The sequence below is a fragment of the Leptinotarsa decemlineata genome, unplaced genomic scaffold, assembly GCF_025532065.1.
Source record: "Leptinotarsa decemlineata unplaced genomic scaffold, Ldec_3_MD MMD2_tig00000157_RagTag_RagTag, whole genome shotgun sequence".
Lineage (NCBI taxonomy): Eukaryota > Metazoa > Arthropoda > Insecta > Coleoptera > Chrysomelidae > Leptinotarsa > Leptinotarsa decemlineata.
Window position 1 is genome coordinate 3,478,154 of NW_027412543.1, and position 27,711 is coordinate 3,505,864.

At 35.7% G+C, this 27,711-nt stretch overlaps 3 protein-coding genes across 4 annotated transcripts in view; all 3 read right to left on the bottom strand.

Annotated features, from left to right (window-relative positions):
• The window catches only part of LOC141481344 (facilitated trehalose transporter Tret1-like), a 35,111-nt gene extending 12,283 nt beyond the window's left edge, over positions 1-22,828 (bottom strand). Inside the window, exon 1 of the mRNA XM_074172735.1 lies at positions 22,569-22,828. Within this exon, the coding sequence (XP_074028836.1) occupies positions 22,569-22,614 (46 nt within the window). The 5' untranslated portion in view covers positions 22,615-22,828. The remainder of the gene's footprint in view (positions 1-22,568) is intronic.
• LOC141481342 (uncharacterized) lies at positions 5,808-9,295 on the bottom strand. The gene is made up of 2 exons (XM_074172733.1): positions 7,924-9,295; positions 5,808-6,736 (listed from the first exon to the last, which is right to left on the bottom strand). Exons 1-2 carry the CDS (start codon positions 8,100-8,102, stop codon positions 5,893-5,895), a joined length of 1,023 nt encoding a protein of 340 aa, XP_074028834.1. The 5' UTR covers positions 8,103-9,295; the 3' UTR covers positions 5,808-5,892.
• Positions 22,829-25,415: 2,587 nt separating the features above from the next.
• Positions 25,416-27,711, bottom strand: part of LOC111507257 (uncharacterized) — a 63,926-nt gene continuing 61,630 nt past the window's right edge. For both annotated transcript variants that reach the window (XM_074172741.1, XM_074172742.1), the window contains one exon: positions 25,416-25,743. The gene's annotated coding sequence lies outside the window, so the exon portion shown is untranslated. The remainder of the gene's footprint in view (positions 25,744-27,711) is intronic.

A 27,711-nucleotide genomic window follows, 5' to 3' on the forward strand; every position in this document is an offset into this window, starting at 1 on the left:
TTGATACAATTTTCATTATTATCATGTTTTTGATGTAGTTCCAGTAAGTAACTGTGTATATTGCTGATTATTTATCAATGTCAGTTTTCCAGTAAGTAACTGTGTATATTGCTGATTATTTATCAATGTCAGTTTTCTTATTCATACAAACAGAAGACCTATTAATTTCAACCATTTCAAGAAAAAGGCGTTTAGAAATATTTTTTTCTGTATGTAAAACTTTGATATTAGAGTAATTTAGTTTATGCCCTGTTTCTATAGAATGTTGTGCTAATGCCCATGATTTTTTATTAAGCTTTATATCACTTTCATGTGAAGTTATTCTATCATTAAGAATTCTAGATGATGTTCCAATATAATCCAAGTTACAGTTGTTACAAGGAATGTTATAAATCACATTTGACTTTTTGGTGGTATCCGTTTTATCTTTCAATTTAGTATTCAAATTCTTCATAGTTTTAATATTTCTTTGGCATATTTTGATATTTTGTTCATTATGAAATAGTTTTATGATATTTGAAGATACATTTCCAAGGTTAGGTATAGATTTATAAATAAAATTGATAGGTAAACTATCATTACATACATTTCTATTGATTACATTGGAATTTGTATTATTGCCAGTATTGAAAATTATTTTATTGAGAAGTTTTCTGGGATAAGAATTTTCGATCAATATGTCTCTAAGAAGTCTGAGATTTTTTTGCTTGGGGGAAGGGTGTACTGATTTTTCTATTCTTTCTGTCAAACAGAGTATTAAATTGATTTTAACTGATTTTTTCACGAACGAGAACGGATACACCCAAAAGACAATAGATAAATTAGAAAACAGAATCAAACAAAAAATACAGAACAACGATCAAGCCACCCCAACAGACAAAACAACACAACGATGGACAGCATTTACGTACGTAGGACACCAAACCAAAAAACTAACTGTCGTGAAACAAAACTAGTTTTGAATTTCACGAGCTTCAGTACAAGGACCGTGGAAAAACATCAGTTTTCCCAAGATATTTCAGCTTAGTTTTGAAAATTAGGATATGAAATGTCGTTTCCTGAGCGATAGAAAAATCTTTTGCAAGATTAGTAGTCGATTTTATGGAAAATGGCTTTTTCAGCTATCTAGATAGGAAAATCGTGCTTTCTTCAAAGAAGCATCGATAGAGATTCTTAATAGCTTCTGCTTGACACCTCGATCACATTTCTAGTGCTCGTGGTTCAATTTAATTAGCATTCGGGTTATGAAAAATATGACATTTTTCAAACGCATTTTTTTTGCAAGAAGGAATGGGAAAATCGAAACGCGGCATTAGACTTGTTGTCTTAGGATGCTGAATTCTATATGGAATCGAGGAACACGATAAATTTTCCGAAGATTTCCGAGCAAGGCCGAAGACTGTTTGATTTCATTTATCTAAGATCGCAAATTGAGGAAGCGAAACAATACACGCAAGGAGTGAGACAGAAACAGCAGCATATAGACGTCAATGGAAAGTAGCAGAGCGGTATTCCTACTCAGTGTTGCCAATGAGGGGATAATTGTCCGATTTGCGGATAATTTCGAGTACTTGGGGATCCTGAAATTTTGCGGATAATTTTCGGACATTTTCGCAGTCGCGGAACTAATCCTGAACGCATTCAGAGCAACTTCACATGCGCGCATGCGCTCTTTAAAATTTGTCTAGCGCGCCGAGGAGCACCGTGAAAATTACTAAATGTTCTGTGTTTTGACTGTTTTGTGATCTAACCTAACTCATCTCACTTCAACTAGTCCAACTGTCAACTGTCGATCTGTAAAATAAATACCGGAAAGGCGGGAAAATATGTTGTCTGCTTTTAAATAAATTGAAGTAAGTTAATTTATTGTGAATTTTGGATTAATCTTAATAAAATCGAACTCCTAGTTCCTTATAGATTGAATTGTTTCAAAGGAGCTCGTTATAGGTGAATATCACTGAAACTGTGTTTGATTGAAGTCAAAATATAATGGATAGGTGGCTGCATAAGGTAGATTTTACTTTGCAAATTAATTTTAAAAATATCCAGCCTTTTTGTTTTTGCATATTTCAGTCTGATTCGAAGAAATATAATGATCTAGACCAAATACAAACAATCATTTCTCAAGAAGATCCTGACCTCATTTGAAACAAGTGAGTAACAACACAAAACTCACTGACATTTTCAAAAATAATTCCTTGGAAACAAATATTAGAAATGCAGAAATAAAGCTGTGTGGGCTTTTAACTACAAACAATTTGCCTTTTCTTTTAATGGACATATTGTCTCCTCTACTTACCAATATATTTCCAGATTCACAAATTGCTAGACATTTGTCCATTAAAAGAACAAAGGCAACAGCTGTAGTTTACGAATGTGATAATATTTTTTTAAATAACTTATACAAGAAGCTACAGGAACCTGGCTGTTTTTTTTTCACTAATATTAGATGAAACAACTGATATATCTGCTAAAAAGCAGTGTGCATATTCTGTTATATATTTTGATGAAGAGAAATATAGAATAGTAAATAGATTTTTTGATATCACTGAAATGGAAGGAAGTACGGCAGATGATATATTCACTTCTTTAATACTAACACTTCAATCAAAAAATATTCCATTTTCAAATTTAGTGGGTTTTGCATCTGATACTCCTAATGTAATGGTAGGGCAATACCACTCAGTTTTCTCATTGATAAAAGATGTGAATCCTAATATTGTGTGTGTGAAATGTTCCTGTCATATGGTGCACCTGGCTGCTTCAAAAGCTTGCTTGAAATTACCGCGATCTGTAGAAGATCTTCTTCGCAACTTGGGCAGTCATTTCAATAGGAGTTCAGCAAGGCAGCAAAAATTCAAAGAATTTCAAATATTTTTTCGAACAGAAATTCATAAGATTCTTTCTCCAGCGGTGGTTATCGTTGAAGGCATGCGTCGATCGTGTTCTCGAACAGTATGAACCTTTGAAAGCCTATCTAAGAGAAACATTCTTTGAAGACCCTTTTATCACTACTGAAAACATGTTGACTACGATGGACAATGAATTTACCAAGCTTTACTTAGAATTCATGTCCTACAGTTTGGATCTGTTAACTACTTTTAATTTATTATTCCAATCTGAGAAGCCCCTTCTTCACAAAGTGAAACCAGAAACAGAAAAATTATTGAAAACTTTGTGTAGTAATTATATGGAAATATCTTCCTTCAAAAAACAAAATATTTTCACTATGAATCATAGAAATTCAAGAAATTTTGTACCTTTAAATAATATTTATTTAGGAATTCAAGCAAGTCAAAGTTTAGAAACCATGAAACAGAACCCTGATGTGAAGGAGAAAGATTTAGAAAAATGTTTGACAACTATATTAGAATTTTACATTGAACTGGTTTCTAACATAAAGGAGCGCTTTCGTTTTGATGATCTAATTTATGATATTCTTACAGTAGTGGAGCCTTTGAATGCCCAATCGTTCAGTACCAAATCTTTAAAGCATGTGTTAGATAGATTTCCTTTTTTAAATGAATATGTAGATATTCAAACTCTTGATAATGAATGGAGACAGCATGCTCTTTTAGATTATCAAGCATTAAATTTGTCTGTTAGTAGTGCTGATCAGTATTGGAAAACAATTTTCAATTTAAAAAACAGTGCTGATATGCCGATCTTTCCGAATTTAAAAAAAGTTATGTCCATGTTACTCATACTGCCATTTTCCAATGCATCGGTTGAAAGAATTTTTAGTGATTTATTCAATATTAAAACTGACAAGAGAAATCTTTTGAATACGTCTAATTTGAAGGCTATTCTTGCATCAAAGGAAGGCATCGAAACTAGCGGAGGCTGTGTTAATTTTGTACCTGATAAGGATATGCTTAATGCCAAAATATGGCAGAAAAAATGAAAACATTTTTTGTGATTATATTAACTGCAATACCTATTTTATATTTCTCTTATTTTTATGTTACATTTTGTCCGTAAAGTTTATAATATTAACTATTACATATTTTAAGTTGAAGATTGACAAAAAAGTTTTTGTTTTGTCCTGTTGTAAGTAAATTTGTTACTATCTGCGTTAAAATGTATCTATTTTGAGTTTAAGACTGGCTGAATTTTTGTTTTTATTTCTTAGTTAAGAATTATGTTTTTGTTTGCTAAAACCAAAGTGATATTAAAAGATTTATTTCAAGTTGAAACTTATAAAGAAGTTTTTATTTACGTATTTCGTACACTTTTATTTACATGAATATACGGTTCTTTCGATTGCATCGAAGTGTACTAAGTGTAGCACTTTCCTACACGTGGTGTAAATTACACTCGATTGTGGTATTCGTATGCTGATTGGATTCAACGATTATGCACTAGAAAGGATGGTCCATTTTTCTATGATGGCACTAGAAAAGCATTGAACGGAAAGTCAAATTATTCACCAAATACAGGCACGACAAAAAATTTCACCAACAGGAAGAAAAACCGCTGTCAAAAAGTATAGACAGGCCTGGTGACAGGTTACAGTGGTGACGTCAAATGATCGCTAAATTTGTCCAATATACCATGAGCCATCCTTTGTTGTATCTGCACTAATCTGCAGTTGATTCAAAATCTGGTGTGAATTACACTACACCTCACCACAGAACACCTCAGGTTACCACACTACACCTTGAAGCAATCAAAAGAACCTATAGATAGGCACAATTTTCGAAATTGGCGCGTTTTATTTGGGAAAAGTTGAAGGGGATATTTGCGGATAATGTCATTCTACTAGGGGGAGAATTGCGGATAATTTCATGATACTAGTGGGATAATTTTTATATTTGACATTGGTAACACTGTTCCTACTTCAAAGCCCAGCGCCTGCAGAAAAACAGGTCGTAAATGCTGGCAAATCCATACGAAATGAGTTTTTTTCGTTGTGTACACATTGAATCTAGGTCAGACAGGATCGCACGGCTTTTGCGATCGCCAATTGGCTGAAAGTTGCGCGGAAGAGAGCCCGTTTACTTAGCATAAATACGCTCCTTTCACATAACACGATTTACCTCGTGCGGGAAAAAATTGCCCGGGCAATTTCTCTTGATCGACTGTAGAAGAGCACGATACCTTTCACATTGTACGATTACAACACGGGCACGTTTTGTAATCGTGTGCCTGACGTCCAGTGCCACTAGAACCGCACGGCTACCGTATCGTCCTCTAGCTCAGTGGCCCACGTGACCTTATGCACGCTCGCGCACTAGACGGTTTTCAGTCGTACGGGAACTGTCCCCAGTGTTGTTCCTACTGCGTTCAGTTTTGGTGGATTGTTTGCAAATTGTGGAAGGGGTGGACGCTGAAGTTTTGATATCGCTAGTTGAAGCAAAACCTGTATTATGGGACAAAACTTAAGAAATTCATAAGGATAGAAATGCAACGAGGAAAGCCTGGGAAGAAGTATGTTTAGCACTCAATCCGGGTTTGGAGAACAATAGCGATGGAGATAAAAATTCATTTGGTAAGTACAATACCTATTAACTTTCTATTATATTTGTATTGTATGTATTTTATACTTCACTTGATTTTCTATCTACAACAGAGACACTTTTTATTTTTATTTCATTTATTCAATACAAGAATGAAAATAAAATATTAACGATATATTTCGGCTATGAGGCCATTTCCAAGTTAAGATATTTAAAGTAAAAATTATTAGATTTAAAAATTTTTGAATGACTGATATTGGTGAAATACCTAGTTTTTATTTTCATTCTTGTATTATTGTACTTGTTTTTGATAAAGTTTAATTATTACTAATACAAACACCCAACCCATTGAAAATCTTGATTTATTTATTTATTTTCACATATATGACAAATTATACTTTAGACATTTGCCAGGATACACTTCCGACATCTGTCAAAAAATATGAGGCAGCACACTTCTGATATTGTTTACTTCCAAGCCTCCTCGTGTAGTGCTTTCCCCTGATACATCTTCCAGGCCTGTGATCGTTGTTGTGTCCTCAACAAGATATCCGTCTCTGTCTCGTACATAATTGTGCAATACGATGCACGCATTGACGATGAGCACTGCAAAATGTGGCTGAACGTTGATAGGACGATGGAACACACGCCATTTATTGCTCAGGATGCCAAACGCACATTCCACATATCTTTGTACTCTGCTCAATCTATAATTAAAGATCCTTCTTTCAACTGTTAAGCGTTTCCCTCCAAAGGGTCTCAGTAGATGTCTGTGTAAGCCAAATGCTTCGTCTCCAACAAAGAAGTATGGTATTTTAGGACTCTCTGTTCCTGGAAGGAGTTTTTCCTCAGGTGATGGTGTAGAACCACTTTCTATTGATTTCCATAATTTGGACCGCTTGAATATAGACGAGTCAGACTCTTTACCAAAGCTCCCTACATCAACGTAAACAAATCTGTACTTTGTGTCTGCTACAGCCATAAGGACAATAGAGAAGTAATCTTTGTAATTAAAATACATTGATCCTGAGTCAAACGGACAGGTCAGTCTTATATGCTTACCGTCCACAGCTCCAAGGCAGTGGGGAAAGTTTGCGATACTTTCAAAGTTGGAAGCAATTGACTGCCACATATCACAAGTTGGTGTCGGCATACACTCTTCTCGCATTTCTGACCAAATCGCAGCACATACTTCTTCAACTATGTTTTTTGCTGTTGAAATTCCAACTCGGTAGATGTAGTGCAAATCCGTCAACGTACAGCCACTCGCCAAATATCTGAAATAAAGTTGAACATTGTCATTAATTATCATACTGGATTCATTGTATTATTTTTAACAGACAAAGAAGTGGTGAAAAGGTGGACTAACCTCCGAGATTGTTTCGCAAAATCAAAAAGAGATGACAAATCTGCTATAAAAGTGGATCTGAGGCTGAAAAACGTAAGAAATATGTGTTTTCAGACCAACTTTAATTTTTGAATAAGATCTACACCGAAAAAGATACGGTCGACAGCTTGAACACAGAAACTGTATCAGGAACACTCGAAGAAGATGAGGAGCCTGAAGGTACCACTGGTAAACCTGAAGTTTCTACTAACGTAAACCTGCCATCCAAGCTCGTAGGAACAAGAAAACGAAAGAAACTAGATGAGGTCGAGTTGAAAATGCTCAAAGCTCTGGAACCTAAAACGACCTGCAGTCAAATGTCCTTCCTTCAGAGTTTAATGCCTCATTTGACAAACTATTCCAACAGTGAATTCCTTCAATTTCAAGTGGGAGTGTTAAATGTAATAGAAAACATAAACAAACTGAAGGAAACTCCTCATCCTCAATCAAAGTACCATCTTATCAACCACCTCCTCAGTACATGCTTCAGCCATCTCCCGTTAACCAACCGCAAGCATATGTCCATGTTCAACAACCTCTATTTAAATCTCAACAATATGCAAACCCTAGTTTTTCGGGCAACGTTCAAAATAGCGTACAACAGCTTCACTTGTCTCAATATAAACGTGAACAGCAAAATCAATCAAGGCCACCGCAGCAATCAACGCCTAAACGATCAGGTTCACAATCCAATCCGGATACATCATCCGCACCTCAGTACCTACAGGGATTTTGTTACAGCGACTCTCCACAAACTGAAATTGAGAATAGTCCGTCTATTTCTTCTTCACAAGATTCCTCGATTTCTGATATATTTTGATATATTTTTGATATATTCTGATTCAAATTAAATAAAGTATATTTGCTTATTCAAAAGGTTTTATTATATTTTATTTATTATCTTTTTTCCACCTCCCGAAAGTGATAACAAGGCTTCCGCTACCCCGGGTAGACTCGGAAGCAGAATATGATAGAACAATTTGTCACTTAAAACGCAAAACTTAAATGTACTATTAACTTCAATGGCATTTTCATTCAAACAACGGTATAATATCAAAGTTGTATTTTAATGCTTACCTCAAACATATTGCCAGCATTTCAACAGGTTGTATACAGTTTCTGAACTGCGTGTTTAGTCGTTGAAGAACTCTCTTCAGTTTCCCATGTAACTCGTCAAAGGAGCGAAGTGACATACGAAAGTAGTTGAAAAACTTTTGGTCATCGTTCCTAAGATCTTCAAATAATGTGTGTAACATCCCGACTTCCTCTCGTCTCTGACTAATTGGGTGAATCCAGTGAAGGCGATTGCGCCTTTGTCTTTTCCGACGCCGATACAGTATTCATAACGCAATAACTTGTTCACGATCCATTGTTATAACGTAACCAGACCACATTTTCCAGTGAACTGATAAAAATATACGATTGTAAATCGTTCAATGTGAAAAGTAGCAAACCACGATTAAAAAACGGGCGATTTTTTCCCGCACGCGGTAAATCGTGTAATGTGAAAGGAGCGATATACGGATTTCCAAGCTACGATAGTTAGTCAAAGTCGGAACATCGAGCGAGTAGCAGTCATCTTAAAAATCCGAAGATTTTTCGAAAGTTTGAAGCTGCGGTTGGGATTTATTAAATGAATTCGAGTCTCTGGTTCTTTTCAGAACTTAAAAGAGACAAAGCACAGCACAGGAGTTTTTAGGGATCTGCGGTTATCATCAATTAGTGGAATTGGAGGAATTTTTACTGGAATCAGGAATCTCTAGGACCAATTGGGATTAAATCAGAGCAGACCAGTGGCTGGACATTTATTCGAGGAATTCTAGGATTGTGGAAACTCTGGGATTCAACAGAGCTTATACTGGAGCAGATTACTGGTTGGATAATTCATTGAAGTGCTTAATCATACCTTACATTTGTCCAGGTTCCTTTTGGCACTCCGCCAGAGGAAAGCAGCCCAAATCCTGCAAAGGAAGAGCAGGTCCCTACTAAAGTTGCCCGGTCTCACTCCACCCGATCACCTTGCGGCTCGATTGGGTAATGACGAAAAGTGAAGGAGTGGGGGCGTCGTACCTTTCGATCAATTTTTTCTGTGTTTGACCAATATAAAATTTGTTGCAGTCGGAGCATTGTATGCTGTATACCCAGTTTTGGGGTAAACAGCATACAATGCTCGTTTGCCTTCTTTTTTTTTCATAGCTGTTTATTTTTTGTGTTATTTTCGTGTTTGGCTTGTATGTGATGTTGATGTTCAATGCTTTGAAGATGTTTGTTATGTCCTCCATCGAGGTATAAGGGTTCTCTTGAGGGGGCGTGTCCCGTGACTCCGCCCCCATCGACCACATTTACCCTTCGCCGTAACGGCCGGTTGGCCTCCCAGACCTGAGTCCCAGGGATTTTAGGACTCAGTTCCTGTCTGGGTACGACGGGAGGTTGGTTTGCTTCAGCTAGCTCTTCTAGGAATTGCTATTCATTATGGAGGTTCTGACCCCGCCATAAGGCCATCCCCAATCCTCTCTCGGCTTCAGGGTGACCCCCTAGCATTCCACCACCCCCTAGCACTTCCGCTAGGTCGTCAGTAACCGGCTCGAACTGGATGCAAGGCGTGCCTGTGCGCAACGCACCCGTCTCCTCCCAGGGATCACTAAGTGTTCACCCCTGGGGGCATCGCGACGCCTGGCGTCGGACGACCTGTGGTGGATCACTTCCTAGTTCAAGTTTGCCAGCATCTCCAAAGCCTTCTTTGCTTTGAAAACGCTGTCCTTCACCGAACCTCTCGGAACTTTCCTTGTTCCGAAAGTTCTGTCTGGTGGTTCTTCTTTCGAAACGTCCGCTGTTTCGAAAGTCCTGTCCTCTTTGGCATGATTGTCTTTGTCTTGTCGGGTTCGACAATGGCATTGATACTCGCAATTTTGCGGATTCCACAGGATGGCTGTACACCCTGTGTATCCTCGGACTTGGGGTTACCACATAAGTGGGCACCACCTCCATCATGTACCTTACTGGCTCACGTTCAGGTAAAATTAATGGTTCCGGAGGGAAACATCCTTCCGGTTGTCGCCGTCGGCAAAAATCCTCGATTTTTGCGTTTTGTTCCGGTTGGGAACAAAAATGCGAATTTCTTGATTTCTGGGCCGATCTCAGCATAGGAGATTCATTGGCCACGTTTTGCATCGCGCGGAGCCCTAATTGGGGCGCGCTATGGTGATGATCTCTTTTGGAGACCGCTCTCGGTGTGGTCAATACTGCTCTCATCTCGAGCAGTTGACGGAGATTGGCCTGGGACTCGCTCCCTGTCCTGGACATCACCTCTTCTCGAAGACGACGTTCATTTTATCGTAATAACGTCTCCTGACGTTCTCTTCCAAATGTTTCTTGATCCATTCGCAACGTATTCGGTATATTTGAATTCCTAAAGCGGTTTGATACAATTTCACTATTTCACGGAGTTTTTTCGCGATTTGAGGACTCTGTCCTTTGTGTCATGTCGAGTTCTCTAGCTACTTGACTTGCTGAAAAACTACCAATGCCCAAGGTTTGTCGCTCTGCGACCACGGGAGAGGTACTGGTGTCCTCGTGCGCAAAAGGTCTACGTTGAGTAGAGTGTACCCTCAGACTGGCCGACTCTACCGGAGTTCTCGGAATACTGTTTCCTGTGAAAACAGAGTCCTGGTGGGTTTCCGCGTCTGCTTGTAGAAGTCGCACTCAGGCGGCTAAGCGTGTCTGACAAGGAACTTGATTGACCGAGGCTTGTGGTCTCGCGATTTGGCACTGGTGTATTTTCTGCAAGCTGCGCTCGCGCTTGTCTTGCCCCTTGTCTGCCTTGTCTTCCTTTTGATTTCAAAATTTCCCTAAAATGACTCTGATGAAGAAATAGTCAGAGGGAAGAATTCACGGAAATCTAATATTTTTAAATTCACCCTACTTTGCTATCCAAGACCTACATGGTGAACTGAGCTAGTGACTTAGAAACAAGGAGCCTAACGGTTGAACAGCACCCTAGAATGAGGGCCACTCGCAGGATAAGGTAGAAAGGTATCGTAATCCTGGAAGGTCCCAACGGTTAGGTTGAGTCGTTCGCCCGAAGGACGTAACTAATGATGTCTTGACCCTCCCGAGTTCAATCTCGGAACACCTCGATCGTGCTACCGTGCGCACAACGTGAAGAGCATCGAATGGATTCATTTGACAGATAACGGCGCGGTGGAATTACAAAAATAACGGTATAATATTAATAATGAACGAAAAATCGGATTGAAGGAAAAAACATGGCCACGGGCGTTAAATAAAAAACATGGCTGCCAACGTAATACAAAACAACATGGCTGCCATACAGGGTGTCTCATCGCTTAGGAAAAAACATGACGACAATGTGTACAGGATGTCTCAAAATACGTCGGCGTGAAAAATATTGGTATAATAATAATAATAATGATAATGAATGAAAAATCGGATTGAAGAAAAAAAACATTACGTCAATGTGTACAGGACGTCTCAAAATGCGTCATTAAAAAACATGACAGTTTAACGGGGCTCTATCGTTTCAACGTGTGATCCTTCAATGTGTACAGGGTGTCTCAAAATACGTCATTTGAGGAACAGGACAGTTCAACAGGATCTCTCAAAATACGCCATTTAATGAAAAATCTTCGTTTCTGACTCAAAATCCAATGATTCTTTTCATGGAGCTTGAGTTTTGTCATTTTCAGACCTCGTAGCGGAACTTTGTGGAATACTCTGGCACTCCTCGAAGTTTGAAGAGTGCAAGAATCTTAATTCCTAATATCACCACATTGCATGAGCTCGACGAAATGAAAATAATGGCGGTCACACAGGGTGTTCAATTTTATCTGGGCGGATCCCAACTGTGTTTTTTTAAATAGCAACAAATATTTTTTATTGCTTTTCCGGTTTATACATAGAAAATAAAAGACACTTCATCAATTACTTCACTCCGGAAATATTGACGGTTTTCGAGATATCTAGCATGACAGGTTTTTTTTTCAATATTCGTCTCTCAGAATATTTGATATTATGAAGTTTTGCCAAATCCAATTGTATTTTTTTTTCAAATATCCTACATTGGTAACTCTCTTAAACGATATATCTGAAGTCGACCTGTGATATACAGGGTATGAAAAACCGCTTGCCGCATATTGTAAATGAAAATTTGCAGATTCTTCCTTATTTCAAATGGCACACCTTGTATATTATTGATCCATAAGGAGCGACAACGGAACTTCTTCGAATATCATCGAGTATTCCCTATGGCTAGGTTCAATGGTTTTTCTTGAAAAATCATTTTTTTCAAAAAATGGTCGTTCTTCCTATTTCTACGCCATAAACTCGATGAAAAACTTTTTTCAAAGCGAAATCCATTTGACGACTGATAAGAATGTACGAAAGATATCTTGTTTCAATTTTGTACATTATAGCGTGTCCAAACAAATATTTTTTTACGAAATAAATGTATGCACCTATCACATTTTTCTAAATGGAAAATTATTTTTTTCATTGGATGCAGAATTTTTCCCATAAATCGTGCAATATCAAATCTAACAGGATTAAATGAAAAAACATTGTGAATAATACTAATTTTTTTTTCATGTTATTGGTGTATATTCATGAATTCATGGCTCAAGTTCTAGATATTTAAATTTGTCAACTGACAAACTACAACACTGAAAAAGGAAGAGTTTAATGAAGATTGATAATGAAACTTTTATAAAATATGTTCGACATGTCTTTCATTTCCTTGAATGCAGAGCTGAATTCTATGTTTGAAATACTTTTCTATCCTGCGCAAGACAGCTGGTGTTATGCTGCCAAAAGCATTCGTTATTTCAAGTCGCATAATTTCGGAAGAAGCTGGTGGCTTGGTGGCTAAACGTAAACCATAGTATGTATGTATCCCCATAAGGAAAAATCCAGTTTTGTTAAATCTGGTGATCTAGCGGGCCACCGTACTGGCCTATTACGTCCTATACATTTATTGGGAAATACTTCATTTAGATGATCTCTCACTTCTGCCGATCAGTGAGCAGGCGCACATACATTGTTCCATTCATATGTTCCAGAAAAAAGTATGGACCAATTACATATTCTCCAATGAGACATTCTCCAGATATTTATCGACCACCTATATTGATAGTCCATTGTGGCGATTTTCTGTCGAATTATAATGGTAATTATGTCGATTCACAAATCCATTTTTATGGAATGTCGATTCATCTGACCATGAAATGTAATTGAAAAAATATTCGTTTAGACGAATTTTTCCCAGCACGGCCCAATTGCAAAATTTCACTCTTTTCTCGAAATCGGCATACAGTAGTATGAGATGGATGAAAGCGATGTTTCTTCAATTCGAGAATCAAAAACCAGATTCATGTGCTAATTGCAAAATTGAAAGTGATTTATTCTGTACCAGAATACATTGATCCAAAAGTTTTCAATGATCTTCCTGAATATGTGAAGGATTCAAAGTAACTGTATAATTTCAAACAAACACTGAAAGCATATCTGTTGGAAAATTGTTATCAAAAACTAGCAGATTCGTTTTATCAGTTTCAATGAAACTGATAAACAATTCATACTATGAACTAGTTTAGTAATCAATAATTTTTCTGAAGAAGGGGGTTAGCTGGGTAACAATATCAATGTTTTTTTTAAAAACAATTGTATTCTTGCCGACGTTTCGAATTTAATTAAATTATTTTTCAGGACTCGAAAAGTGGTTTCGTCGTGTTGATGATAATACTATGTTGAAAATCGTCAGACATATCAAATAATTATCTGAAAAATTAAAATAAAAAACACATCGCAAGCAACAAATTTTCGTTTTGCAATGTGTTTTTCATTTTTATTTTTCAAATACGTATCTAATATTTCTGATGATTTTTGAAATAGTATTATCATCAACACGAAAAAACTACGTTTCGAGCCCTGCAGAAAAATTTAATTAAATTCGAAACGTCGGCAAGAATACAATTCTTTTTTTTTAAGAAAAAATTGATCCTGTTACCCAACAAACTCCCCTTTTCAGAAATTCATACAATATTTACTACTAATAAATGGAACCTACGGTATTGACGAGACATCGGTGTTGCCCTACGCTCCGGGGGACATTGAATCCGTTGTGTGGAACGAGAAGTGCCGAATTTATTGGAACTATTCGTTCCCCACCCTCAGGCTCATACAAGATAATGAGCCTGATGTAGTCCTTCTCGACCACCAGAGCAAAACGATATTTGTCGTGGGGTTTTTAGCTCCTGGCGAGACGAATATCGTCAGAAAAGAGGAGGAAAAACGAGTAAAACATCGAGATTTTCTCTTCGAACTCCGGAGACTCTATCCAGATCACTCTGTCAAGATGATTGTTCTGATTATTGGAGTCCTTGGTGGCATGATGTCCTCTCTACTCTCGAAACTTAAAATCATACCGGCTGCCGTATTGAGGCAGAAATCTCAGCCGCACAGATGTAGAAGACTGTCATTCTTGACTCACTGCGCTTGCTCAGGGCACATGATTCTCGGACCCAATGAGCACTTACCCCACGGTGTGGAGAGTGATCATTGGTTGATAATGCTGGTGCGCCTTTCTGAATGTATTGGGGCTTCGGGGGATAGGGCCTGACCAGCGCACACTACGGTGAAAAAAAAGAACAAACAATGAAATATATTTTTTCGGAGAAGGTGTTCGATATATCTACCAGCTTTACACAGGCGACACCTTTTCTGAACGTTTGTTGCCGAATTTTTCATTTGCAACCAAAACATTGTTGACAATTGCAGTGTTGTGAGACGAAGCCCTATCTTGTTGGGAATTTAATTTTCTGATCTCCACTAGCGCCAATTCATCAACAAGCGGGGATAAATATCATTCATCTGAGATGTGAGAACGCCATTATAAATGAACGGTCCGATAACTCTATCACTGAAAACACCTGCCCTCACACTGAATCCAAATCTTCCTTAACTTTTCTGATCCACAAGAGAAAATATCGGCACTACTCACATAAGCTTCGTCTGTCCAATTACAATTTAACAAAAAATCACGCACTTGGTTACACTTTCTAGAAACCACTGCAAAAAGCCATAGGACATTCACAATTTTCTGGTCTGAGTTAATAAACTCTTTTGGTTCTATATGGCTTGAATTTGTGTTTTTTCAAAATCCTCCTAACGTTAGTTCTTGGTAGGTCTGTTGATATTCTCAAATTTCGCGTTGACGTTATGGGATTATTTTCAACAGCTCCTGAAACGACTATTTCTTCCAACTCTTCATCCCTCCGATTTGTATGAAACAGACTATCATATCCCATTTTTCATAACTCTCATACTTCATTGCGAATTTATTTGAAAATTGAACAAAAACCACGAATTGAAGGGCGTTTTCACTGTTCAAATCAAAATTTGATAGTTACCAGTAAAGATTTGCATTCTGTTTCATCGTCGTATCGTCCAAAGCCTACTTGATCAAAGTGTGCGTTTCAATGTCTACATGAAAAAATCTAAAAGCTCTGTATTTAACAAATGACTTGCAAAACATCAAGTGTGCTACATTTTTTGGAAGGTAATTGTGAGCCCCATTGAAATATACAGGAATATACAGGGTGTCTCATTAAAACATAGTTTTTCATCAATAACTATTGATATCTCATTTGGGAAAATAAGTTTTTCATATCGTTGGATTCAACGTAGAAAGTGCACATTTTGGAAAAATATGCTGTAACTCAGGAACGATGACAGATATCGAAGATTGAGTTTGTTATAAAATTTGACCAGAAACAGCCAACAGTTTTCATCTATCTAGTTCGAAAACAGGAATTTTCCTTCAAAAGTGTACAATTTGGCCCACGCTGTAGAAAAATGTGTGTCAAAAAATGAGTTTCAACTTAATGATGATTTCGGACACTTGAAAGCATGATGTTTCACGTGAAATTCGTCAATTTTGCGTGAAAAATTGTTCAACACCTTCATTTGCGAATCGTGTGTTCAGAACCATTCGCTGAAAAAAGGTACAGGTACAGGAACAGATTATCCAAGTTCTACGATGTTGATGCAAGAACTATTCAGTTGTGTATCATACATATTCTTCCCAAACTCAGCATACTCCGTTTCACAATTTTCTGATGTGATGATTAACCAGAACTTGAAAAACATGTATCTTCATTACATTCCAAATCGTATATTCCATTAACTGCTTCGAATTCTTCATCGAAAACATCTCACTAGCATTCATTTTAATAGAATGAAATTTAGGAAAATTAATAATCCACGATGGAACTGTCACAAAAATTACGAAATTGAAAGAAAATATTCCCCTCCATCCTAGAATTCCGTATGTAAGTTGTGACTGTATTAGTGAAAAATAAATCATTTTTAATTGTCTGATGTCCATAAATTCTTTGAGATATCTGAATTTTGGAAGAAACCCTCTTAATTGACAACTTGAGAAGTTGTTTCATATGTGAATCCCACTTCATATGTCGATCTATCGTGACACCAAGGTATTTCACCGATGTTGCTGAAGGGATTTGTTTGTTCAAACCTACTTTGAGAGGACCTACGTTCGGTAATCCGCTAATATAAGATGTGAATGGTAAGTACAAAGTTTTTTTTGTAGTTAACAGTCTATTTATTGAATTGGAACCATTCCGAAATTTTCGGAAAATCCTCTTCAACGGTTTGCTTCATATTTTGTCAAGTTGAAGAAGTGTACAAAATGGCAGTATCATCGGCGAAACTGACAGTTCGACCTGTGGTATTGAAAGAAAACAGACTATTCATGTAGATATTGAAAAGAAGTGGCCCCAGTACAGTGCCTTGAGGAACACCATATGTTACAGTTCTGGGAACACTCAGAACACCATCAATTTCAACACTCTGTTCACGATCTCTTAAATAACTGGACAAAAGATCGTATGTATTCCCACGGATACCATAGTCATTTAGCTTTCGTAAAAGGTTTTTGTGACATACAGTGTCAAAAGCCCTAGAGAGGTCTATGAATATTCCAAGTATGGGTATTTTTTTATCTAGAGTTTATCTGTAGTTAGTTTATAAATGGCATCCTCGGTGATCTGCCTTCTCTAAAACCGTACTGAAATTCCGAAACTAAGTTAAATTTCTTCAAAAACTTATTCAGTCTAATTTTTATTAATCGTTCTGGAATTTTAGAAACATTAGACAGTAAAGAAATTGGTCTATAATTACTGACAAAACAGTTGTTACATAAAAATTTAAGCGGAGAGCATATCTCATTCGCTACTTCTTTCAAAGTTTCTGATTGAATATTGTCATATCGGGGTGGTTTTAATTTTTTTATTGTTTCAATAATTTCGAGCTCATTCGTAGGGTATAGGTACATTGTGTGTTCCAGATTGACAGATTCAACTCTATAATTTTGTAAGTCTGGTATATCTTTTGCTAAGTTTTTTTCCAATTCGCTCTAATGCTTGTTGAAACTATCGGCAATCTCCATTTTCTCTGTTCTCTTTATTTTGTTCATTTTCTCTACACACGTTCTCAATGAACTACCAAATAGCTCTGGAGTTATTTTTACTTTTTTGAATTTGTTGTGAATAGAATATTTTCTTAGCTACCTTGACGATTTTGTTAAGCTTATTTCTGTATTCTACATATGTTTCTTTCAATTCGTTGTTATTTGGATCTTTCAATGACATTTGATATAATTTTTGTTTCACATTTATGGATTTAAGTATTGCCGGGGTGAGCCAATTTTTCTTATGTACATTTTTCCTTTTAATTTTTACAGTATTTGTGTATTTTCCTATATAATATTTCAATTTTTCGATGAATATTAAAGCCTATTGGTCTACATGATTTTGAGAGTACATATCGTTCCAATTTTGTGCTCTCTATATATATATATATATATATATCACTTCGACATACAATAGGTGAACATAGATATTTTATTGTAAGAACAATGGGATAGTGGTCCGTTATATTATATCGAATCATAAAAGATTCAATTTCATTTTGTATTCTCTTAATTTTGTGTCTCACGAAGAAATGGTCCAAACAACTATGGCTTGGCAATCTAGTATAATCATTTATAAAATAATCGTACCCGTACGAAATTACTCATTATAGTTTTGTATTCTTCGACATAATCGTTGTCACCCAATGGATTTATATTCAGATCTCCTGTGATAACATCAATATCATTTTGCTCTTGTTGTTCTAAGTATTTTATTAGTTCAGAATTAGAGATTTTTGGACACGTTCTAGGGGAGCGATATATGGCTGTAATGGATATCTTAATTTCATTCAAAATTGAAATTCTGATGACTTCTATTTCACCGATTTGAGTCTTATTTGGTGTAAAGTTTAGACTGTCTTTAATGAAAGCCATTATGCCATCATTTTTATTCATTTGACCCTCATTATGAAATGTAAGAAAGCCCTTCATTTTGAAAAAGTTCGTATTTTCAAGTTTATATGTTTCTGTCAAAATGATAACATCAAAATTTACTGATAACTGATCTAATAATACTAGAATTTCATCAAAATTTTTCATGAGACTGCGAATATTCAAATGGAATATTTTTAAATCACCTGCAGTCATGTGTGTTTTGGCATCTCTTAAAGATTCAATTTTTTGAACTGATATAGGCTCATTAATGTTCTCTCTAATGGAAGGGTCCATCCTGATATGATACAAAAATTGTAAGTAAATGGAACTAGCAAGATTTATATAATTTCTTACAATATTTGCTTGATATTCTATCAAGAATCATTGTTGGAATTCGTGAATTGATAGGAACTCATAAACTCCATAAAAAACTAACAAGAATTTGAAAATAAATTACAATATGAATTTATAATTTATAGGTTTTTTTCAAACTCACTTTAGGATTATTGAAACAAGAGTTTTTTTTATCACTATTTATTCGTGCTGATTGTCTTATTTTATCAAATAGTTCAGTCTCTTGGGAAGGTTTCGCTTTACTTGGGCCTGATATTTTCTCTACTCCAATAACGTCTTGAACATCTATATTGAATAGTGAGGAGGTGAGCGTTGGTGTATCCGGTGCACTACTTCGCTTCTTATTTCCCTTGGATATTCGATTTGTGAACTCTTCTTCAGTTAACTCCGTAATTTCCACTTCAGCTTCCAGTTGTTGAGCGGTGTACTCTGTGTCGTTAACTAATAATTTTCTGTTTTTAATGTGGGCGGTGAGATTCTTCTCTCTTGCTAATTTCAGATGTTTATATAATATTTTATTTTCCTGTTGTTCTTCAGGTGTATATGTTTCAGATATACTGATATTAGTTCCTCGAAGTTTTTTACAACTTCTGAGTATTTCTATTTTTTTCAGCCCTCAAAACGTTGTTTGAGTCACTAAGAGTAAGTGGTAGATTATCTGCTGAACTTTGTAGTCCGAAGATTATCATATCATTTTTTGTCACTTCTTTCTTCAATTTATCATACGTAGATTTCAAATCGTTTTATTTTATTTCGAATTTTCGACTTTTCTTTTCCAGTTCCTCTTCAAATTCAAAAGAAATTGCAGAAATTTCTTTATTTATGTATTCCTTTATGTTTCTTGATCGCCTTTCGTTTTCTTCCTGTACAACTTTTCTATTGCTGAGTTCAAACGACTTCAATAATTTTGAAATTTGATCTTCATTCATTCTTGAATTATCAATAGCCCTGGTATAATGGGATATGTATATTTAAATTTCTTTCCTCTGTACTTTATTGATGTGAATGAAGATAAGAATTAGCTTTTTTCGCTAGTTTTTGTGCACAACAAATTAATGTCTTGCTGGCTATTTTATTGATTATAGACTTATCTGCTATACAAAACTATGTTCAGACTCACCGTTACACAATTTCTCTTTTAGTCGACAATGACTGGTATAAATTTCAAAAATTTTCAAGCACTTTAAACCACTAAAACAAGACAATTCAGAGGGAGCAAACGGTAGCGTGCAACATTGTCAATACATACACTCAAACATATATGACGTCATAGATACGTCATAGAACTTAAACGTGTTTTTCTCGAAAACTTGTTTTCGTACACTACGAGTATGTACTTTTTTTCGGCGAACACTGCATATAGATCCGTCTCTATCAGAAGCAATTTATTTATTCTGCGGCAGCCTAAAAGCGCTGCACTTGTGACCTATACAATACATCGCTGTTTCAATTTGTCATGAATCTCATCAGTGGGTATTGAAGAATCTCTGATGCCGATAAATAGAGTACCTTATGATATTCGTCAACCACCGTTTTTCTCATGAATCAATTCTGTGAAATACCAATATTACACAATTCATCCAATATCCAATTCGTACCCACAAAAAGACAAATTAACATGGTGGTGCCAAGCTGATGAGGAATACAACCCATATGAATATAAATTATAATAATTAATAGAATATATCACACAATCATTATGATATCAAATCTTGTTGCAACAATTGTTGATTTTTTCAAAAATCATACTCTGCTTTTTAAAATTGTTCAGGTTGAGTATACGTTACATATTGTATCATTATTTTCACAGATGAATTTTGCTTTTATAGCATTGAAGTTGTGTGATAAAATAAGTTGATATATTCGAATAGATTCTAAGTTCATTTTCTTCTTTTTAGAGCTGATGGATAAGAGCATCTACCCCTAAATGTTTCACTATTATTTCGTTTTTAATTTTTTTTACCGCTCAGTCTGTTCGCCAAACTATCCCTTACTTTTGTCGAGTTCTGCTTATTTGAGATTGTTAAAGCGGTCATCTTTTTTATTTTACGCCATTTTTTCTCATTATCTCTTCATTTGATATCGCTATAATGGCGGGGGCATACAAAATATAGTTCACCATCTTTGGATTCATGAAAAACTAGTCTGTCATTCTTTTCAGCGAAACCTTTCATTTGATACCCATGTCATGGGAGTGCATTACAAAAACTTAAAAAATATTCGTATATCGAACCATTTAGCTGTGCTTGAGTATGCCCGACTTTTGGTAGTGGAAAGTGAAAACGAAGAACACTTTCGTTCAGCATAGTACAATCGCAACATAGGAATTCTGTATCACCTTTGTCAACACATAGTATTGGACTCCACGTAGTTGGAGTTTGAATCGATTCAATAATGTCCAACTTCAGTGAACGATGAAACTCTACTCTTAACTCTGGAAGCAAAAATTGAATTTGTTCTGAAGTTACAGCTAAACTATATGTAATCTCTGACTTTTTCACCATCGAAGTTATGACCATTAATCATGCAAACATTTCTAGTTGGGAAATTCAGAAATATGAACCAGTTGCCTCAGCTCCTTAACTATATGAATAGTTCTTTTTGTAGTTCCACACTGTATCTAAGTTGTAATCTTCTGCTGCTTTCACAGAATTACATTGATTCAACTCAATTGAAAATTTCCCTCGGTAACATCGCATATGAAAAACAGTTGACATCTGTCCCAGTATCCGCGAAGAATAAAATCTTGTGTTTGCGATTGAGCAAAATTTCTACATAACACCTGTCCTGCCTATACAAGTATACCTCTCCAATGAAACTTCCTTCGTCAGCGGTCTGATCCAGTGACTCCTTGGAACTGCTGCAATCCTTACAGCGTTCAACTGAACGAACATATTTTTTTGTTGCTTCTACACGTGGTACTCCAATGCGCTTTTTGCCAGAAGCTCTACACGTAGATATCTTCGCTGGTGACTTTTCCTAATTTTTGAAAAAATGCACACTACAGTAGCGATACTTCTGGACATTTTTTGTAGATGTAGAATGTTTTCCTTCATTTTCGTACTGAATTTTTTTTCTACATATATACTGTTCTTGACATATGTTGAAGTTTTGCTTGTTAAACTGCTCTTATTGCTTCTGCCAATGTCAACCCATCTCGTAGTTGCAGTCTCTCGCTGATCTTTGTGTCTGCTACCCCTTATAACTATCCTATCTCGTATCGTTTCTTCTAACTGTGCAACATATTGCAATGTTCTGCTAGGGCGTGTAGATGGGTGATGAAATTTTACACTGATTCACCTGGTCTTTGCTCACGAAAATTACTTTCTTTTTGGAATATAATATTTGTCGAAGTTTTCAAGTACCTCTGCATATGTTACATTATTGCTGAGGTTTTGTTGCAGTATAATCTCCTTCGGCTCATTTCCCATCTAGTAGATGAACACGTCAATTGCTAGGGCTGGGGGGAGTTAAACTCAGCATGCGCCTCGATATTCACGAATATATCTGGCCATTCTTCCGTAATTGTTGAGTTATTATTTGGCATCATGATGAGGAGGAAAGATCCTTCTTCTCAAGCGTTTTTGCATCCCGGCTGATTCGCAAATCCCGCCATTTCTTCTAGGTTAGCATTCACTGAAGCCCGAAAACGGTAGGTGAGTGCCTACTCATCTCCAGAAAAATACACACTTGCTTTATTGATGCCCTATAAATATAACAATTCACGTATATGGTCTCATTGCCCCACGTCTCGGAAGAGAGTGGTGCCTAAACTTCATGGGAAAAAAACATACTTTGTACCCGTATAAAATTAAACTTGATCCTATAAGGACACTAATTTCACTGGAGTTGAAGAAAGATGAATTTCATAGAAAGTGAGTCAGTACGATTCAAAATATAACTATTGGTAAATTATTTGAACAATTCACACCTAATTCCATGTATAATTTCATTAATTTGTTTTTATCACAAAAAAAAATGTATTTACCTGAGATTGTGGCCAGGTACTGAAATCGTCTTCTGTTTTTATCCATTATAACAAAGGCCAACCATTCAATTGAGAATTGGAGTGAAAGTTAATTAGTATATTTATATACATGTACCGATCATTGTTCTCATTTCAAAAACATTATAATTTATACTTCCAAAATATGTGTAAATACAGTATTTAATCCTTTGGCATAGCATATTTGAATATCATATTTGTCCAAAAACATTGAACAACCCGTGAGGATATTAAAAATAATATGATTTACAGAATTCCAGATATTCCACACAGATTATGATAACGATCGACGTAATTTACCTTTCATACACTCAATCAGTGCCGGCCTCAGAGCTCTTGGCATCCCAAGAAGTCTCTGAATTGTTATAACATTTATCCACGAAAAATATGGGGAAACAACGCAAAAGAACGATTTAACTAAAAAACTGAGATGATTTCAGTAAAAAATCAATTATGTATCGAGTTTTGTAGGAGTATCGGATAGGTGAATATTATAGAGGTCATCGCCTTGATTGATCCATGTAATGACTAGAAGTAATTATTCAGTAGTTGCTAACAGAATCCTCTATCCCACTGGAAATATGTTGATATTCAAGTTGAGTGATGATATTTTGAGGAAATAACTTGCAGAGTTTTGATATCAGAGATTGTCACATCAGATCAGGATACTTCATTTATTATTCGGAGCTTTTATGCCTGTCCTGAAGGACTTATGAGGCTTTGTTCAATTCAGGATACTTGCCCTTGTCTCTATACTGGTTTCCTCAACAAGAGGAGATGTAACCCTTAAATATCTGCTTCCACATCGGTGATAATATCCTTCCCAGGAATTATGGGTGGTTTAAGAGGTAAATTGCCAAAATGGGAAACCATTTTGTTCATTTTCTCTCAATAATCCGCACCTGATTATTTTTACTGATTTTGATCTCTGGTCAATGTCATTAGGTACTATTATTATCTCACTGTGTTTCACTGTGCTCGCACAAGTTTCTCTACTTCTGAGAGTTGTCGTTCGTATAGGGGCGACAGCTGATTAACGAAAAAACAGATTTTAAAACAGACAAAAACAAATTTTGTTAAGTTTCCGTTGAAATACTACAAAATATTTGCGTATTAGGAATGATTCATCAAAACTCAATAATGTTTATCTCATTTGTCTGAAAGTGGTTGACAATATTTTATGGTAATTTTTACTAGTTCGGATTTCCATTATCTATTATGATATAATATGATTTGAAATCTCTGAAAGAACAAATAACATCAAAAATCAAAGTGAATAGCTGAAAATAACAATTATATCAATCAATAAAACGTGAAATGAAATTACAGTGAAATGAAAGTAAGCAAAAAATTGAAAAATCGAAAAATTGGAAAATAAAATGAATAATTGAGAAGATTTCAAACCAAGTTTCTTCACTGTTTCCATTATTAGTATCTACAATCGTCTTCGGGTGATGACTGGACTATTTCTCCGAGAGATGACCATTTGTAGGTCATTCGAACGCTGTCACCTATTTCCTCTTCCCTATCTCCGCTTCACCAGTTAAGAGGCAGTTGACCGTTTTTCTGTTTGAGGTTTCCATATAATGCTGCGTATTTCTATGCTAGCTTGGCTAAATGTGTCTTTGGACGAGATATATGCAGCTTATTTGAACTTCCTTTCAAACCAGTGTCCCTCCCTGTGGATGATCTCAGTTCAGGATCATTTGATGTTATGTTGGTGAGTCCAAACATTCTCTGCCGTTTCCGATTGGCTGAATTTTCCCCGCTGTTTGATCCTCTTGTGCTCGCCAATGCGGACTTTCAATAGCCTCTTAGTTTCACCGATATAAGATTTGCTGCACTCATAAGGTATCTGATGAATGCAATTTCTAGAATTGCAGTCCGCGTTTAGCGGCCTAGTTTTAGTAAGGCTGCTACGGATGGTGTTTCAAATCTGAAGCAGGTTCTGATGTTGCACTTGGACCCAATTCTTTTTATTGTTTACGACAATTTTTGACTTAGGGGAGGGCAAACACTTGTTGTGATGGCTTCTCTTCCTTTTGAGGCTCTTACTGTCTTTTAGGCAAAATCTGTTCCACCACCACTTTGGATTAACCATTTCGTTGAAGATCTTTTTCGATGATGTCTAGCTTTTCGAAACCTTCCTTCATATAACAGAGCCCAAAAGTATGATCCGCTAGAGTCTTGATGATTCCGCTTTCGGTGAATTATTGGTGATTGCATTCGTGATTGGGTTTCGTGTGAGTGGGTTTTAGGTATAGAGATGTTTCACACTTAATGTTGGTCCTCTTCACCAATACGTCCCAGAACGGCAATTCGTTGTGGATTTCCTTTTCCATTGTTAAGATGATGGAAGATTTCACGCTGTCAATGTGCTTCAGAAAGGTGTCTAGTTCTATATTCCCATGGTTACATACTATGGAAGTGTCATCGACGTATCTCAACCAGACTTGGGGCTTCTTATGTGCTTGTGAAGTAACTTGGTTTGAAATATTTTTTAATTACCTATTTCACATTTTATTCGTTCAATTCATTAAGTTTTTGAACATTTTCATTCTATTGTAATTTGATTTCATGTTTCATTACTTAACATGATTGTTATTTTTAGATATTCATTTCAATTCCTAATTTTATTTGTTCTTTCAGATATTTCGAAACATACTTTATCATAATAAATAATGGAAGTTTGAACAAGTGAAAATGTTTATTTTTTTATATGGCTTTTATTCATGTGTTGGTCACCCCTTCTCCAGTAAAGCCGGCGCTGTACCCAATGAACGTAGAGAAGGCAATTGTGGTAGGTCTTAGACATATTTCCACAAAGCCTTTGTAATGCCAGTCAAGTATATTTCAAGATTCAAGGAAAAAATTAAAATTTCATTCAATTAACATCTGTAAGAATATTATTTCAGATATTTTTTGTTTCCAAAGTTCAAGAACTTTCGTAAATATTTCGGCTTCAAATTCATTTGATCTCTTGATTTCAGTTACACCGCAGGTCTGATCAACATTCTGGCTCTTGCGTGACAATATTCATGGCTTCTAAATGTATTCCAATGCACTCCATGAAATTTGTATTGTTCAGGGAGATTGGCGTTCAGATATTTGCCATTGAGGTTACTCAGATGACAGGATTTATACCACCAAGCACCACCTGTAAGAAAAAGTTTATATTATATCAATTGATATTATTTTTTGATTGATTAGACAACAATAAACAATTTTAATGTAAAATACTCGTAACTATGAATACTTATTGAATCTGTATATTTTTACAACTAATCAGTTGCGAGTGATATCAGATAGTTTGGGAAAAAAAGTTTTTGCCCTTCTACCTCTCTATCTTAATGCAAAAGATGTTTGGAATACATATGGAATAGAAAAAAGTGTTTTTTGTATAATTCAGCGTTCATATAAAAAGTACTTGTTTCGAAAGTAATTTTCTAAATGAACATTGAACAACACGAAAGAGTTCTTACGATACATTTACGATACATTACTACACATTACGATACAATACGATACATGATTTTATATGGACATTGAATTATACAAAGACACTTTTGTATTCAGTTTGTACTCCGAACATTCGTTATGGAATTGAGTCAGATATTCACATGATTGCTACACAATATAGAGATAGGGATAAAATTACACTTGAATAAAACACTGCCATCCTTAATGTCATATATCGATGTTTCGAAATAAGATATTTGAATGAATATCATTACGTGCTGTCATAGTGACATCCGCGACGTGAAGTCGTGAAGTAATGAATGAGTTGAGTGCTTCAAGTTGTAATATTATCAAAATTGGTGCTGAACAGGCAACAAGACAAATGTTTTATTCCGAAAAATCGATGTCCGCCATTGAGGATGACAGTGTTCTATGAAGGTGAACTTTGTTCTTTTTGTAGAGGGTTAATTTTTCAAAATTTATTGGTTTTTTTCTTTCGTTGGAAGTATCCCACATTGTTCTGTATGAAGATGGAGGAGTACCAAGCCAAAACCTTTCTTTCCCAAAAATTGATCTCACCTAAAAATATATCCTTTTAAATTTGAACGAATGAGTGTCATTACGTACTGTCGTCGATGACATGATTAGATTCAACTCATTCGTGACATAAAGCGTAATTTTATGATTGCCTTGAGTGCTTCAGCTTATAATGTTATCCAGATTGGTGCTGAAAAGGCAATATGGGAAGTGTCTTATTCCGAAACATCAGATGTCCACCATTGACGATGACACTGTTCCTTATGAGTGAAATTTCAACTCTTTCTATCACTATTGTATCAATCCTGTGAATGATATCTGATTCAATATCATAACGAATGTTTAGAGTACAAACTGAATGTTGTATGACTGAATGTTAGTGGAATTCCGTCTCTTTCATATGCTATTGTGTAGCAATCCTGTGTAGTAATCCTGTGATTCAATTCCATAACGAATATTTGGAGTACAAATTGAATGGAAAAAGTATTTTTTGAATAACTTATTTTTCCAATGGAAAAAATTGTTTTGTTATGTTTTCATCTTTCGATGATACTAACTTGCTTAGAGAAATGTTCTTCGAGAGACAGTGTTTTGTTCTGTTGTGTGAAAGTGAGAAAATTTTTGAAATAATCATTAGGGTTATTAGTAACTGAGATATCAGGCTCTACTGAAAGAAATATGGATAACATTAACTTGGTTGCTGAACATTGGAGCACGAGACCTGAATATTGGTTCATAATTGGGGTGTATTCGTTTCAAAAACATAGAACTTTTTTGATTGACGACTCGTTCATTTTGTGGAAATTCATGTTTACTGAGGATTTACTATTAAATCACACTTTTTTCTATTTTCCACGACAGTTTTATATTCGTTGACTACACCATTTGTTGATTATACCATTTTCAAAACTAACTATATTACATTCATATCTGAGTGTTTATACCTATATTGCCTATACCCATCATGGATAATTTGATACCTACATTGTCTATACCTGAGATAACCTCAAATAATAGCATATATCCATGAACATAACAAAAATTTTTTTTGATAAATTGTGGGTATTGGGAACTGGGTTATAGGTTCAGGAAAGGACTATTGTTTGGATCAAGTTGTTCGTTGAAGATA